We start from the raw sequence: 18,432 nt of genomic DNA on the forward strand, positions 1-18,432 counted from the left end.
AGTACATCGGTAGAAAAGTACCAGAAATACAAGTTGGGTTTAGAAGTCATGGCACTAGGGACATCATAGCACAAGTCAGATGGATCTTGGCTGAGAGCAGAGAGTACCAGAGGAATGTCTATCTGTGTTTCATTGACTATACAGAAGCATTTGATGGTGTGTGGATCACTGTAAATTGTGGCTAACATTGAGAAGAATGGGAATCCCAGAACACTTGATTTTGCTCATCTATAAACTATACCTGGATCAAGAAGTAGTCATCAGAACAGAGCAAGGAAACATCGCATGGTTCAAAATCAGGGAAGGAATTCTTTGGGGATGTATCCCATCTCCATGCCTTTTCAACTTATGTGCTGAACAGATCTTTCAGGAGGCTGGGCTTTATGAGGAGAAATGTGGTATTAAGATTGGAGGAAGAAGGGAGCTCTGGTGGCCTAGTGGCAAGACGCTGCACTACAATCCCAGAGGTATGCGGTTCAAATCCACCAGATGCTCTGCTGGAGAAAGAGGTGGCAATTTCCTCCTGTACCAGTCAGATCTGATTTGATGGTCCATGTAAAAATAATACAATTTAAAAAAAAAGATTGGAGGAAGAAGGGAACTCTGGTGTCCTAGTGGCATGAAACTGTGCTGCAATCCTGAAGGCAAGTGGTTTGAATCTACCAGATGCTCTTTCAGAGAAGGAGGGGTAATGTCCTCCTGTGCTAGTCAGATCTGACTCAACAGCACACAAGCAAAAAGAAAAAAAAATTGGAGGAAGACTCATCAACAATCTGTTTTATGCAGATGATGCAACCTTGCTTGCCAAAACTGAGGAGGACTTGAAACATTTGCTGCAGAAGGTCAAAGATGGCAGTCCTCAATATGGACTGAAACTCAACATCAAGAAGACAAAGATTCTCATCACTGGACCAATTGACAACATCCTATTAGGTGGGGAAGAGATTGAAATCATTAACAATTACAGCTTACTCAGCTCTACAATCTTGTCACCAGTAGGCTAGAAGTCAAAAGATGAATTGTATTAGGAAAATCTGCTGTCAAATACCTTTCTAGAGTGCTAAAGAGAAAATATGTCAGTCTAGAGACTGAAGTACACCTGGTCCAACCTATGGTGTTTGCAATTACTTGCTATACATCAGAGAGCTGGACAATAAATAAGGATGATGGAAGAAAAATTCATGCCTTGAGCTGTGGTGTTGAAGAAGAGTACTGAACATACCATGGACTGCCAAGAGTACAAAAAGGTTTGTCCTGGAAACAGTGAAATCACTTGTTCTTTATAGGCAAGGATTTTGAAGGTCAGTCTGACATACTCCTTGGAGAAGGACATCATGCTTGGAAGAATGGAGGGATATAGCACAAGAGAGGAAGACCTAGGAACAGATGGATTGACACAGTAACATGGGTTAATAGGGATAAGTGTGTCAGAAACAGTGTGATTGGCTCAGGACAGGGCATTGTTCAGAGCTATCATATATAGGATCAGTATAATTGCAAGCAACTTGATGGCATATAACAATTTGTTCTTCATTGTTTCCAACTTCTGCATTCCAGCCACCAATTATCATTAATACATTTTGATTGCATGTTTCATCAATTTCAGACTGCAAGATCTGGTAACATTTTTTTTCTTTTCAATTTCCTCCTCTTTTACTTTAGCTGTATATTTGAATAATAGTCATATTAACAGGTCTTCCTTATATGTGTATGGATAATAGCTTGTCACTCACAATATACTTCAGGATAGTAATTGAAATTGACTTTTTAACTATGAATACACCACCATTTTTCTGTTTTACATTCCCAGCATAGTAAACCAGGTGATTATTGGATTGAATGTGGCAAAGTTAGTTCATCTTATCTCACTAATGCCTAGAATGTGGATCTTCATGCATTCCATTTTTCATAACTTCTGGTTTTCCAAGATTCATGCTTTGTACATTTCATTTTACAATTATTAAAAGATGTTTGCCACTATTTTTTCTCATTTTGATTGACTTCCAATCTGGGTTCTACCTCTAACACTATAATTATCCATGTTCCTCTACTATTCATGAGGTTTTCATAGGCCTTTTATTTAAGAGGTGGATGGCCAATCTTGCTTCCTAGTCTATCTTAATGTGGGAGCTTTGCTAAAACTTGTTCACCATGGGTGGCCCTTGTGGCATTTGACACACTGGTGGCATATCTTTCAATATCAAAGCAACTCACAATTTATCTCAGTACAGCAAACTGACAGACAATTGCTGTACTAATTAGAACAATCTATTCCCAAATATAACAAACTGACAATTTAGTGTTGTACCTCTAACAGCAAATCAGACTTCACCCATCTAGTAGCAAATCAGGCCCAACTAACTGTTGATGACAAATGCCAACCTTCCAGGTCCTACCTGCTTGAAAAAGGAGGCTCTCAGCCCACAACCAACAATCTCAAAGGCCCACATTCTGGGCCCTAATTGCTTTAAATGAGGCTCCCAACTCCCATACAAGTGTTAATTACAAAGCCCTGACTGTTGTTTGTTTTGTGTTTTTTTAACAGACCCAAAATATTAAGATTTTATTTACAATGCTTGTTTGTTGTACAGAAAGTAAAAATGCTGTTACAATCTCAGAGTAACTGGTAGCCACGAATGGTTGAGATTCACCGATCACAGCTACCCACGCTACAGCAAGCCTTACACAAAAATCCTAACAACACTTACAATTTTGTTGGGGCAAAGTCCCCACACTTGGTGGTGGAGTTCCAAGAGGGACTAAACAAGAAGATGGAATGTCACAGGAACTATTCTTTGGCTCTTTGGGTGGGTGGATATCCTGGGGTTTGTATCGCAGCTACTTTTAATTTTTTGTTTAAACAGCTACCAAATCCATATGAACAGTCCAACCAACATTGAACAGTTCTTTTTTTGAGTTATCTGGAGTCTTAATAATTTTCTCCTTCATCATCTGTTTCTCTCTTCCTCTTCCCACCTTTCCCACTTTCTTCCTCATCTTCATCTTTGTCTTCATCTTCATCCTCATCTTCTTCATCAACTTCTCCATCATGTCCAAATTCTTCTTCTTCCCCACTGACTTCATCTTCATCTTCTTCCCCTTCTACATCTTCATCTTCAAGATGAAGATCATCCTCTTCTTCATAAAAACCGTCCTCTTCATCTGCCTCATACTCTCCTTCATCCTCCTCTTCATCGTCCACACCATCCACCTCAGCATCTGAGTCAGGGGCTTCCTGGTCCTCTTGGTCATAGCCATCCAGATAGGTCTGCTGGGGGAGGAGCTTGAAGACACTCTCTCAGTAATCATTTAAGTTGGTAACCTCACAGTTAAACATGTCCAGGCTTTTCAGATTCTCCAATTTTTTTCAAGGCCTTCAAGGTGCTGATATCCTTCAGTTTATTTCCACTTGAGTTTAGGTGAATGAGATTTGGAAGTTTTTCGGCTCTTTTCACTGAGCTCAAGCTTTTTTTTTTTAGCTCAAGCTTTTTTTTCAATTTCGGTAATTTGGGAAGATTTGGAAATAAATCAAGCCTACATTTATTAAACTGAGGAACTGTAAATTCACAAATTCAAGCTTTTAAACCCTCAATTTTTCCATCATTTGACTTGCAGTTGTCCAGAACAAGTTCTCGGACAGCTGCCGGTGTCTGGTTCCTCAGCTCCAAGTGGACGCTTCTCTCCATGGTGCCCCTCTTCCCCTTCTCTTCAAACTTTACTTTCCGCGGCGGGGGCGGAGCGGGGAGAGGCGTCCAGCCTGCTCAGCGAAGGCCGTCGGAAGCGGGGTGCTGGCGGCTGAGGCTGGCGCCGGTCCTGGGCGGCGTGCGGCGGCAGGCGGGCGGGGTAGCGAGCGGAGCCCCTGGAGCCAAGTTACTCACGGGAGCGGAGAGAAACCATGGAAAAGCCCTGACTGTTAAACAAAACCAAAAATCCGTTTGTCATAGTCTTCCCTTATTTCTGCATTTGTTTTATGAAATAACTATACATTCTTCTTGTCTATTGTTGTTGTTGTTATGTGCCATCAAGTCACCTGAAACCCGTACAGCAGCTCTGAAGCCTATCTTGTCCTGAGCCAGTCTCACTGATTCCAACACATCAAACCCCATTGTCCCAGTTACTGTATCAATCCATCTAATCTGGGGTCTTCCTTCCCTGCACTTTCCCTCCATCCTTCTGACCAGAAAGTTCTTTTCCAAGGACCAGTCCCTGTTGGCCACATGCCCAAAGTATGTGACAGAGCTTCAAAATCCTAGCCTCCAAGGACAAACTTGCTTTTACCCTCTACAACACAGACCTGTTTTCTTGGCAGTCCATGGTATGTTCAAGACTCTTCTCCAGAACCACAATCCAAAGGCATTGATTCTTCTCCTATCATCCTTAGTCATTGTCTTTCTCTCTGATGCATAACAAGTAATTGTGAGCTATTCCTTTTAAACACTAGAACATTCTTAAGTTGCCTTTTTTTTACTACATATTTTGATAAGCATTCAGATATGCATAAACATACAATTAAAGATTTTCCTGTGAATAGACTGATATTTATCATTTTTATTTCATTTGGTACAATATTGATTATTAATCTTTTCCTTCTTTCTTTTCATCCTAATTTTCTAGAGGAAGAAATTGAAATATTTGTATTTTAATAAAATTAGAAAGCCTGAGTGACTCTTACCTCCTATAAAGATAAAGAACAAGGTATATATTTTTTCTTGAGAACTTCATTTAGGTATTTTAAATTGTATTTGAGAGATATTCCTCAAGTATTTCACTGTAGGTGCTTCTGAGCCTTCCATTCTTTAGCTTTCTGAATTTGTAGCCTCTCAAGTTTTGTGTGGTATGAGTATTTCCCCCTAAAGGATTATGAAAACAGTATAGTACTAGTATAATGACAGACACATAGACCAATGGAACAGAATCGAGAACCCAGAAATTAACCTATAGCTGTGGTATACAAGTTGCCGTAACTTCTGGTTGCTGTGAGGCTGAACACTGTGACACTGATGTGTCAAATGTGTTAATGGTTGATTATCCAGTGAGGACAGAGAGTGGGGTGGAGCTCCCCCATTAAAACAAGCTTGGAAGGAGGAGTGGCATCCACTTCCACAATAGCTTGCTTCTGGAAACCCTATGAACCTGGAGAGAAGATGAAAGACACCCAAGCGTTGAGGACTCTCCTTCATAGGGTCGCTATGAGTCATCTGCGACTCAACGGCACTTAACAACAACAATAACAAAGGATTATGTAGCATGTTATTGTGACTGTTTTCCTTTGTGTTGGGGTACTGGAGGTGTGTGTGTGTGTGTGTTCAGTTATCATTTTGTTACTTTTCAGCAGCACTACTCTATGTTTTCTGCAATGTGAAGATGACCCTATGATGGCATTTTACAATTTGCTAAACTTATAATTTTTCCACTAATACTTTAAAACTTATATCCCTTTTTAAGTGTAAGGAGATATTTTACCACATAAATAACATTTTCTTGACTTGACCTAAAAATATATTAACTTTTTAGGGGAAATTTTTGCAATGGAAGATTCAGGAGTAACTGTGAAGCATATAGCAGAATAGTTAACCAGATTAAAACAATTTCATGTATATTAAACTGGAACTTTGATTCATTTATGCTCAAATGAAAACCTCCCACTGGATGTTTTCCTACCCTGAATGTATTTTTAAAACATTCATTCATTTGTTCATTGTCTCAAAGAAGGTTGTAGTCATCTATTCATATTCATGGAGTCTGAGACAATAAATATGAGGTATAGGTAACCAAATGAAACCTTCTGTGTGGAAACACCTTTGGATTATTGCTTTTTGTACCAACATTTTTTGTTTACTTTAAATTTATGTATTGACCACTATACTGTTCAAGGATTTACTTGATCTTGTTGTTGTACTAATATTTTTTATATACTTTAGCCTAAGTTTTGAAGGTTAACCTTACTTTATGAGTAAGCTAAATAACCCCAATTCCATGTCTTTAAACCTATTTACTACTTTCACAGTTTGATCACTAACTAACTTCTTTACACATGCTATGTATTGAGGCATCTAGTTTAAATGTGGATATCCCAGAAAGGTATGTTTTCCTTCATGTAAGTGTCTGTTTAGTTTCAAAATCTCAAAAATGCCAAATCATTGTTTGGTCATTTGCATGTAATAATCTAGAAACACTAAAACAATTTAAAAAAAATTTTATTCTGGTTTACTTCTAAAACAAATTTTTAAAACATGAATTGTTTTCAGCCTCATATTATGCAGCCATGTTGTAGAAAAGAAAAAATGTAAAGCATAGAACAAAGAGAATGAAGAATTTTTGAAGTATTATATTGTAGGAAGCCAAATTTCAAGCTAAATATTAATGATAAACATAATGCTATATCAGGATATGAGGAAGGCTCAGATATAAGCTGGAATTTCCCCTGAGACAGGTCACAGGGGTCAAGCACCAAGGCAGACCTTTAGGCGGTTTTTCAATTCTTTTTATTTTATTTTATTATTTTTGTGTGAGTGTACCATCAAATCAGATCTGACTGGTACAGGAGGAGACTGTCCCTCCTTCCCCGGCAGAGCATCTGGTGGATTTGAACTGTGCGCCTCTGGGATTGTAGTTGCAGCTCCTTGCCACTAGGCCACCAGAGCTACCCTGGTTTTGCAATTCTTGGATTGCATTTGCTAACCCCTCCATCCTGAGGCAAGCTTAAGGTTTTCAATATAAAGAGCTTAGCTTCCTTTGCATAGAATTCTCTTTGTGATTTCCTCCCTAGCAATTTTCAATAAAGTCACAGGGAAGCTGGATTCGGTGCTTCATTTTTTTGAGCTGTTCACCCCCTGCCTTTACACTCTCTGTTTTCTCCTCCATTCTTGGTGTCCCTCCCTTGCCATTCCTTTTTTCTTTTTCCTTGACCAACACCATTGTAGAACATAGATGACTGAATCCAGAGGATACTGCCCTGAGTGAAACGAGTTGAAAGGACAAATACTATATAGGATGGCTATCATAAAAATCTAAAAAAGATTTACCTGACACCAACTGAAATTGAATACCTGAACAGACCCATTACAAAAGAAGAAATTGAAAAGGTAATAAAACAACTTCCAGCCAAAAAAAAGCCCTGGACAAGATGGTTTTACAAGTGAATTTTATCAAACATTCAGAGAAGAACTGTCACCAACTCTACATATACTATTTTTAAAAAAATAGGAAAAAAAATGGAATTCTCCCAGACTCATTCTATGAAGCAAACATATTCTTGATACCAAAGCCAGGTAAAGACACCACCAAAATAGAAAATTATAGGCCAATATCTCTCATGAACATAGACACAAAAATCCTGAATAAAATCTAGGCAAATAGAATCCAACGATACATAAAAAAAAAAATTCACCATGACCAAGTGGGATTCATAGCAGATATGCAAGGATGGTTCAACATAAGAAAAACAATCAATGTAATTCATCACATTAACAAAGCAAAGAACAAGAATTACAAGATCCTATCAATTGATGCAGAAAAAGCCTTTGATAAAATCCAACACCCTTTCCTGATTAAAACACCCAACAAAATAGGATTAGAGGTGAATTTCTTCAACATAGTAAAAAGTATATACACAAACCCGAGAGCCATCATTGTTCTCAATGGAAAGAAATTAAAGGCATTCTCCTTAAGAACAGGAACTAGGCAAGGATGCCCACTCTTACTTCTCCTATTCAATACGGTATTGGAAGTCTTAGTGATAGCAATAAAGCAAGAGAAGGAAATAAGATATATCCAAATTGGCAAAGAGGAGGTGAAATTATCTCTATATGCAGATGGTAGTATACTTAGAAAATCCTAAAGACTCAGCAAGAAAACTACTGGACATAGTTGACCAATTTAGCAAAGTGGCAGGATACAAGATCAACATACAAAAATCAATTGGATTTCTCTACAATGACAAAGAGAATATAGAACTGGAGCTAAGAAAAACAGTACCTTTCACAATACCTAATCACAAGATTAAATACTTGGGAGTAAATTTAACCAGAAGCACAAAGGACCTTTTCAAAGAAAATTACAAAACATTACTACAAGAAACAAAAAGAGACCTGGAGAAGTGGAAGAATATCCCTTGCTCATAGATAGGAAGACTCAATATTGTGAAAATGAAAGTACTACCAAGGGCAATTTACATGTTCAATGCAATCCCAATACAAATACCAATCCCATTCTTCAAGGAGATGGAAAAGACAATCTCCAATTTCATTTGGAATGGGAAGAGTTCCCGAATAAGCAAAGCACTCCTTAAAAAGAGAAACAAGGTAGGAGGCATCCATCTCACTCCCTGATTTCAAATTCTACTACACTGCTGTGGTGGTCAAGACAGCGTGGTACTCGTACAATGAAGACACATAGATCAATGAAATAGAATTGAGAATCCAGAAATCAGTCTTTCTACTTATGGTCAACTGATTTTTGACAAGGAGATGAAATCAGTGAAGTGGGGAAATGACAGTCTTTTTAATAAATGGTGCTGGGAAAATTGGAAAACTATCTGTAGTAAACTCAAGCAAGATCCATACCCCACTCCATACACAAAACCCAACTAAAAATGTATTATGGACCTATGGCTAAAACCAAGGACTATAAGCTTCATTAAAGAAACATTTAGAAGAACTCTAGAAGTCCTAATCCACAACTTAAGCAGTCTTCCAAGCATCCTGGAAAATCTACAGCCAGAAGAGGATAAAATAGATGACTGAGACCTTCTAAGAATCAAATCTCTATGCACATCCAAAAACTTCTCTACCAGGGTAAAAAGGGAAGCCACAGACTGGGAAAAAAATATTTGGTAATGACACGTCAAATAAGGGTCTTATATTTAGAATTTATAAAATACTCGAGCACCACAACAAGATAAATGTAAATAACCCACTTGAAAAATGGGCACAGGATATGAACAGACACTTCACCAAAGAAAACATTCAGATGGCAAACAAACATGTGAAGAAATGTTGAAAATCCCTAGCTCTAAGAGAGATGGAAATCGAAACAACTATAAGATATCATCTCACCCCAGTTAGAATAGCAAAATTTAACGGAGCAGCAAACAACAAATGCTAACGAGGTTATGGAGAAACTGGAACCCTTATTCACTGTTGGCGGGAGTGTCAAGTGGTGCAACCACCATGGTAAGCAATATGACGCTTTCTCAAAAAGTTGGAAATAGAAATACCATTTGATCCAGCCATTCCACTACTGGGAATATGCCCTAAAGAAGCCATAACTGCCACCCAAACAGATATATGCACACCCATGTTTATTGCTGCTCTGTTCACAATAAAGAGTTGGAAACAACCTAAGTGTCCATCAACAAACAAATGGATAGAGAAGCTTTGGTATATTCACACAATGGAATAGTATGCTGCATTGAAAAACAAAGAAATCATGAAATTTTATACAAAATGGATGACCCTGGAAGACATTATACTGAGGGAAATATCTCAGTCACAAAAGGACAAATATAGTGCCACTGTTCTAAAACTGGACTGACATCAGGGTTGAAGGGACTCTGAGAAAGAGGGGATATATAATGTATATTGCATTGAGACAGATGAGGGAGAGACCTGTTTAAAAGCAATATATGATTAGGTATGTAGGACTTGGGGGAAGTGATTGTATAACAATGAAATAATTTTTCTTTTACTTTTCAAAGAGAAGAGTGAATTGGGTGGGGAGGAGTGGAGCGGTAGAAATATGCAACAATGAATGAATGGAAATCCAAAGTCTCTGTAAACGTTCATTAAAATGAAAAAATAAATAAAAAAAAATTAAAAAAGAAATGAATTGACAGAAAAAGAGAAAGATTTACATATAGAGAGAGTCATACTAGAAAGGTTACCAAGGAAGTGAAGGGGGGGGGAATAAAAAGTTAATGAATAAAATATGAATATTTATTAATATAGATGAAGGGAAAAGACATATGAAATGAATGGATGATCAGACATATGGGTATTAACGTTATGAAAAAAATGTGTGTGAAAGATTAAAAAACTAATAGTCTTTGTAAACTCAGATCACAATAAAATAATTTTATGAGAGAGCAAAAAACACCCCATTTGTCTTTTAACCAAAACATTGGTGGTTTGGAGTCACCAGTGGCAGAGAAATGAGACAGCTGGATTGCATGCAGATGACCATCCGTGGACACTCCATGGGACAGTTCTCCTGACCATGGGGCCTGTATGGGTCAGCATTGACTTGATAGCAATGGTTTTACTTTTGGTTTTGTAACCTGGGAAACTCAGATTCCAGCACTATGTTGGGCCATATTTTGTTGTGAATATTACTTGTTGATTGACTAGTTTTCAGCAATAGATCACCAGACCTTTTTTCCTAATCTGTTTTAGTTTTACTGAAACTTGTCCACTATGGGGAGCCCTAATAGTATTTCAAGTGCTGGTGGTATAGATTCCAGCAGCATGCAAATCACAACAATACAGCACATTGATAGATGGAGGCTGTGGGAAGTACAGTTTTCATGTAGGTTAATACCACCATGCAGTGCATTCTCACCTTCTGAGGTTCTGTCCTGAAAAGCTCCCCCTCAGTAACTCTTGTATGACTCTCCAGCCCCCCCCCACTCCCCCAGACTTCACACCTTGTACTCATCCAAGCGAATCTGGAGCTTCTCCACAGTCCTGTCCAGTAAGATGTAGTGGTCCTTTAACATCTGGATTTGGCCACCCCAAACTTGTTCAAGTTCCTCCTCCTATAACAGGGACATACAGCTTCTTTTTAATATTATTATTTTCTTAATATTTGAATGAAATTTTCTAAAGCAAATTGGTTTTCCATTTATTCATTTATAGACATTTGGTTTTATAACATTTATTATACACAAAGTAATCATACTGTTCCCCTTCTACCTTGTAATTTTCATCTCCATTAATTCTATTCTATGCCTTCCTGACTTCTGGGCTTTACCTTGTAAAAATGCTGTCTTCTAATTCATGTTATTGATTATTTTAAGCAGTGAGTGTTCCCTGATGTTAGCAGTAAATTTATAGACCTATCTATTGTAAAATGCTGCTCTTCTGAATTTGTATTATTATTTTAAGGAGTGAGTGATCCCTGATGTTAGCAGTAACCTGAGAGACCTGTCTATTGTTTGGCTGAAAGCTGAGTGACAGGCTGAGTTTCGTTCCAAGTTTGAAAGGTGATTGTACCAGGGTTTCCACCAGTCTCAACCACACCAGGAAGACTGGCCTTTTCATGATTTTGTCCACTTTTCCTCTCAGTCCATCCAGGATTTTCATGTGACCCCTTTTAAAGTGGTCAGCACCAGTAGATGGGCTTCAACTAGTTTGGGTCACAGGGCCTTGGAAGTTTAGGTTTTAATGATCCATTAGGGTTTTTAAGAAATATTTTTTATTGGTTTTAACACATTAATTCTCTTGCATTTTGTTTCATTCATATGCATCATGTTTTATGCAATCTTTCATTTACATTGTATTTCATACAATCATTCATATACATCCATTCTATTGTTCAATGTGAATGAAGAATAGTGTGAAACACAATATATATAAACTTTGTAAGCAAACCAATTAAAAAAGTAATGTAAAAAATGGAGTTTTTCCTCAATTAGTCAAAGAACATTTCAAGATCGATCCTGAAGTACAATGCTGGGAGAGAAAGGACACTATCCACACTCATACAAAGAAGGTCAGTTAGTACAATTGTTACTCAAATAAACACACTAACTACTAAAATCAAAGATGAAGAAATGAAGGACTTCTACCCACTTTACAGTCTGAAATAGATCGAACATGCAACCAAGGAGCATTAATAATAATTGATGACTGGAATGTATAAGTTGGAAATAAAGAATAAGACAAGGGCTTGATGATAAAAATGATGCTGGAAATTGAAAGATTGAATTTTATAGAATCAATGATTTATTCATTACAAATATCTTTTTTTTGTCATGAATATTTTTAAAAACACTTGGGTCTCACCTAATGGGCTACAACAGGGTCAGCATGACTAAATCTGTGGAAAAGGACTGGAGGAGAAGCTCAACAGAAGTAATAAAAGCAAGGCCGAGGCAGGTGTGGAGGAAGAATTATCAACAACCTGTATTATGCAGCTGTTACAATCTTGTTTTCGGAAAATGAGGAGAACTTGAAACACTTGCTGCAGAAGATCAAAGGCTATATAGCCTTCAAATGGATTACAACTCACATAAAGAAACCAAACATTCTTACCACTGGACCAACAGGCAAAATTAGGATAGATAAAATATTTAAATCCACACCCATTGTAATAACAGTCAAGGAATCAAAAGATGTGCTATATGATTAGGTATTACTGTCATAACAAGAATCCAGAATAAGAACTGCATAGTAAAGTGATCTGGGGTGGAGGTGGGGGACTGTATTACAATGAAAGAACTTTTTTCCCCAAGGAAAAAATTGATCTTGGGGTAGGGGGGGCAGGGAGGAAAATGTGCAACAATAAATGATTGGAAACCCAAGTTCTTTATAAACTTTCATTAAAATATCAATTAAAAAAACCCAAAAATTAGCCAATAAAAAAATTTGCTAACACAAAATCTGCAATAAAAAAAGAAGAAGAAGAAGAAGAAGAAGAAGTGTATGATCCAAATCATGGTATTTTTCAATTCCTTTCTATGCATCTGGATGTTAGACAATGTGTAAAGATGACAGAAGAATTGATGTCTTTGAATTATGGTTTTGGAGAAGAGTATGAAATGTCCCATGGATTACCGAAAGAACTAACTACTGTTGCTGTGGAGAAAATGCAATAAGCGTGCTCCTTAGAGGCAAGGATGATCAAACTTTCTTACATACTTTGGGCAAGCTGTTAGGAGGAACCAGTCCTTGGAAAAGGACATCATGCTGGGAAAGGTGAAGGATCAGAGAAAGAGAGGAAGACTCCCAACAAGATGGATTGATACAGTAATTTTAAGAAAGGGTTTATCAGAGATGGTGAGCTTTGCGCAGGACAGGGCAACTCCATATCTGTTGCTCATAGGGTAGCTATGAATTGAGTTATCATCAATTCCATGGCACCTAAAAACTCTTTGAACCAATCGGTGCAGTACGTCTTTGTCTTTCTTCCTTTTTTATTGTGTCCAGTGAGGGACCAATAGTTACCCTTTAAATGGCTGCTCAAAGCTTTGAAGATCCCAGTTGCTATTCTAAAGTAGAATGTAGAAAAATGTCTTTGTGTTCTATGTTATGCCAGTTTACACTGATGTACCCCAATTTATGGTCTCAATACCCCATAACCGCAATGTAATTCCTTAGGGTATCTGGACATAATTAAGAAGCTTACACAGCATTGTCTCCTGTTGGTCTGTTTCTTATATGGATGTATTTGTAGTGTATACTATAACAATGCACAAGTGTCATCTACCAAGCATGGTCATGGGCATAATAGTTCTTTGTCTATCAGCATATGGTTTCTGAGGTCACTGTGACCAGAAGAGCATAAAAGCCAGGGCTGTGACCACAGAGGAGGGAGCAGATCAGGTGCTTCATCTCAACAGCCAACTAAGGCTCTCAGAGTATTTATCCTATGGGGATTCTGCACTAGTTACCTTCCCTCCAAAGTCACTGCATCTGCTTCTTTGGCCCCACTCACTCCTCAAGGCTCTTTCTCAGGGATTGGACACTGCATACAGTTGAGTTCATGAAGTTGCCCAATAGTTCATCTCAAGCCAGTCCCTAAAGCGTTCAAAGCACTGACCTTCATCTTGAACTTCTGGAGGCTGCCAATTTTCTCCTGCAGTATTTCCAGAGTGTTTCCAAACTTGGACTTTGCATCAATATTAACTGAAAGCAAAGATGGGCAAAAGCTGTTGAGGGCATTAACTTCTGTGGGTAGAGCTCTGACTGCTTCCACTAGGAGAAGTCTTGGGCAGTGCTAAGCAGCAGAAACAGACTGAGAGGAGAGCTAGGAAAAGGAGGCTAGAGTATCCATGGCTAACTGCGTCAGTGAACAAGCGCCTCCTCTGCCATCAGGTCAGAAGGACTGGGTGTTGCCCAGGTACCATCAAAGAATATTTTGGTCAAAGATTCTTGTGAAGAATCCTAATGATAAAGTGGGGTTTGTAAACAGATTTTAAGAACTCATGGATTCTAACTTTCTGGAGTTATTTTATTTTTCTTGTGACCAGCCATCATTTTTGCTAAGAACATTGAAAGCTCACAAAATGTGAAATTTTTCATACACTTTTGTGATGTTGTGAACTTTTTTTTTTTTTTTTGGCTTTAGGTATTTGACCTCTTTTCTAACTGAACTGACTAACCCTCCGCCAGCCCACTGCTATCAAGTTGATTGCCACTCACAGTGACCCTAGGAACAGAGTAAACCGTGTTTTTAAGTTTTTAGGGGTGGAGGAACCCCTAGAATAAGTTCCCTGGTTTAAATCTTAATTAAAAAAAAAAACCTGAAAAAACAAACCATCTCCTGAAGTCTTAAAGGTAAACAAAAATTTGGATTAATATCAGAACATGTGAATTTGAATTTGCCACTTTCTATGTATTTAAGAGCTACTCTAGTTACTCTAGTGAACAATGTAATGTCAAAAGGTATAGGTATATCTGTCCCCCATAAAAGACTGTGTATTATGTGTTGGGCTACTAATCCAAAGGCTGGCAGTTCTAACCCACCAGTTGCCCATTGGCTTAGAGACCTGATAGAGAATTGCAATTAGTTGGAACTGGGTCGACAACAGGCAGTTTGGGTTTGAAATGACCCTAAGCAAAACTAGGAAGTACAGTATCTTATTTATGAGAGAATCCAAAACATATTATCTGATTGCACAATAAAAAAGAGAGTAGAAGATTGAGGGGGGAAAAGTATCGCGTATCCAGTGACTGTAGCCCTCGTGACTCAGAACACTCACTGAGTGCTGGACTGCGGACAAGTTTGAAAACTCTAGCTACTCCAAGAGAGAGAGATTTGGTAATCTGATTTGAAAAAAGGTTTTCATCTTGGAAACGCCACAAGGGAAGTTTTACTCTGTTCTGCACGGTCACCGTAAGGGGTGATCGACTTGTTTGCAGGGCTGGCAAACAGTTAGTTTATTCAGTTAGAGAGCAGAGACCAAAGACCTAAAGCCAAAAAATAATGCTATGACATCACAAAAGTGTATGAAAACCTCTCACACCACGTAAGCACCACAACCTCTCATGTTCCTAATAAAAATGACAGCTGCTCTAAGTGGAATGTGGGCTCTTATCACTTTATTTCTATACTTCAGGGTATTGCCATCATAATTTTGGCTCTGTACTAGTTTTACTCATACCATGATTCTTTTTAGCTTTATGAAGTTACGTATTTTTTAATTATTTGTGTGTGTGTGTGTGTACTGTCAAATCAGATCTGACTGGTACAGGAGGAGATTGTCCCTCCTTCCCCGGCAGAGCATCTGGTGGGTTCGAACCATGTGCCTCTGGGATTGTAGTTGCAGTTCTTTGCCACTAGGCCACCAGAGCTCCCAAAGGTACGTATTTTTTAAGAAGATATTCCATGTAATGTTGATGTGTAGTGTTGTGTTGTGTAGTTAATTGAAAGATCAATGGTTTGAACCCACCAACTGCTCTTTGGGAGAAAGATGAAACCATCTCTACACCTGATGGAGGTGTCCTAAGTTGGAACTGGCTCCACAGCAGTGGTATAGGTTGGTTTGGTTGTATCAGAGGTAGCACCACATACCACTTTAAGTTAGGCTCATTCAAGTACTTTAATTGAAGAACAAGGAAGTAAGATAATTATTTAGTCCAGGACATAATTTTCAAGCCTAGAATTGAATTTATGCCTGGAAATCAACTTTCAATCAAGTAGTGGATAAGTTAATGAGGTAATAAACAGCATTAGAAAAATATGGGGGAGGTATCAAGAAAGAAAAAAGAAGGGGGAAAAACCATGGACTTCTAGAACAACCAGTTATATGAGAACAAGAAAGAGCAACATTTACTTAAAGATAAAGCTCAGATGTCAGACAGGGCTAGGAAAGAAAGACAAACAGAAACAGAAAACATAGCGAAGAAGCAGGAAAAGTCCTTAGCCATTGAAGGAACAGCAATCAATGTCCAAAATAAAATATGAGTGAATTGGTGAATGGAAAGCCTATTTGTTCTGTAAATGTTCATTCAAGCCACAGTTCCAAGACAATATCAAACCTTGTGCCATTGAGTAGATTTGGATTAATTATGATACTTCATCAGGTTTCTGAGATTGTAGATTTTAATAGAGGCAGATTTCCCAAAATTTCTCCCAAAAAGAGGCTAGTGGATTTGAACTGCTGATCTTCTGATTAGCAGCTCAAAAATGTAATCCACTATGCCTTTAGGTTTTTGCTAGATGCGATCAAGCTGGTTTCAAATCATAGCAATTAGAAGAAAACAGTGCCAAGTCCTGTGTCATCTTCACAATTTCTTCTGTGCATTGGAACTACCAATTGCTTTAATTTTGTCAATCCAAACCATGGAGAGTCTTCCTTTTTTGCTCACTTTTGCTCTACCAAGCATGATTCTTCTCCAGAAACTGGTCCCTCCTGATAACATGTCCAAAGTACATGAGATGGAGTATTCTAACTCCATTTCTTCCAAGAAAGATTTGTTCATTCTTTTAGTGTCCATAGTATATTAAATATTCTTCACTAAAACCACAATTCAAAGGCATCAGTTCCTCTTCCATGTTCCTTATTCATTGTCCAACTCTAAGATACATATATTTAGCCCAGCTATTGTTAGGTGCCATCAAGTGAACTGGGACTCACCATGTCACCATGAACAATAGATCTGAGCCTTGCCCTGTCTCAATCATCTATGATATGCTTGAAACCATTGTTATAACCACTGTGTCAATCCATTTTGTTTAGTAGACTATGATTAGATTTATTCAGCAGTGGCTCTTACTCTCAAGCCAATCACCTCCTTTATGGACTATTCAGTGTTGGTACTTGATGAAACTGGCCTTCTCTAAATCTTCCACAGTACTAATTTTATATCTTTTTCCCCCCCTTTTGTTTTTCATTGTGATTTGGGTGAAAGTTTACAGAGTAAAGTGATTTTCCATTAAACAATTCATACATGATATGTTTCATGACATTGATTGTAATCCCCACAATGTAACAGCACTATTGCTAATTCTTCATGTGTTTCCCATTTCTGTTTGTCTGTCTTTTCTATCCCTTCCTGCCTTCTGATTTTTGCTGCTCAGTAAATATAGCCCTTTTGATGTAGTGTGGAATTTTGCTAAGGAACACATCCTCTCTGGTGTTACTGATCACTTTGTGGGCCCATTTGCTTGGTTAAGGAGCCATGTTCATGTAGTGTGTTGTGTAATGGACTAGTCACTTGACAGGAAACGCTGGGAGGTCTCCTCATGTAAATATTTACAGTCTCAGAAGCCTGATGGAAGGTTGCTATGAGTAAGATCTGGCTCAACAGCAGTGGGTTTCATTTTTGGCGTACTGTTTGACTGGAAGTTGAGCTGCAGAAGTAAGTTTAGTTCCAGCCTTGAAGACTGATTAAAAGCTGTAACCCTAGGTTCCACCAGGCTCTATCAGCACAATAAGCCCAGCCTTTCCCCCCTAATTTTAAGCTTTACTTTGTTACATATTTTCTTCCCACTTTATCAGGAACCTTCTATTATGATTCTATTTGATCCGCAGTGGTAGTTGGGCAGCATCTACCTCTTCTGGTCTCAGTAACTTTTTCTTTTTTATTGAACATTTAAAATGAATTGTCAAAAGTAATTCTGGTGTGCAACTTTCTCCCTAAGTTCTGACCTTAAGGCTACCCCATAAGATAAGAGGTCAGTGTACCTTCAGTGTAAAGAAAGGAGCCTAGAGAGAGGCTGTTTGGGGCAGCAGGGGTTCAGTGAAGAATTTCCACCTACCATGCAGAAGACTCAGACTCAATATTCCCGGCCATTGTTCCTCAAATCAACCACTATCCACTTGTCAGGAGAAGCTTATATGTTGCTAGTATATTAAGGAGGTTTCAGCAAAGGTTTCAGACTAAGACAAATTTGGAAGAAAGACCTAGAGATCTACAGTTGGCCGTTGAATAATACGAGTTTGAACTTTGAAGGTCCACTTATACATGGATTGTTTTCCTGTTGTTATTTGTAATGGGGCAAATGTTCTGTCAAATGCCTCAAGTGTCAAAGAACAAGGATGGCACTTTAAAAACTAAGTTGTGACTGGATCTTTTTGTGGTTCATAAGCATGATGATTGGGAGTTCATAGTTCTGTATGACATGTGCCACCCGTTAAACCTTATTACGACATAGGCACACTACCCATGTGACATAAAAAAAAGAGAGAGAAAAACAAACGAAGGTGTGACTGACTCAAACCTTAGTATTTTCTTGTCTTGTCTTTTTCCCCCTCAGAAAACAGAATAA

At 38.2% G+C, this 18,432-nt stretch overlaps 1 protein-coding gene and 1 pseudogene across 1 annotated transcript in view; both read right to left on the reverse strand.

The window, feature by feature from the left end:
• The window catches only part of LOC102857893 (chromosome unknown open reading frame, human C16orf96), a 98,153-nt gene that overhangs the window by 38,879 nt on the left and 40,842 nt on the right, over window positions 1-18,432 (reverse strand). The window contains exons 7-8 of the mRNA XM_006897473.1: window positions 13,759-13,844; window positions 10,643-10,753 (exon numbers count right to left, since the gene is read on the reverse strand). Coding sequence (XP_006897535.1) covers window positions 10,643-10,753; window positions 13,759-13,844 — 197 coding nt within the window. The remainder of the gene's footprint in view (window positions 1-10,642; window positions 10,754-13,758; window positions 13,845-18,432) is intronic.
• Window positions 2,930-6,690, reverse strand: LOC102853401 (annotated as a pseudogene).

The sequence above is a fragment of the Elephantulus edwardii genome, unplaced genomic scaffold, assembly GCF_000299155.1.
Source record: "Elephantulus edwardii isolate Elephantulus edwardi_28Jun2011 unplaced genomic scaffold, EleEdw1.0 scaffold00209, whole genome shotgun sequence".
Lineage (NCBI taxonomy): Eukaryota > Metazoa > Chordata > Mammalia > Macroscelidea > Macroscelididae > Elephantulus > Elephantulus edwardii.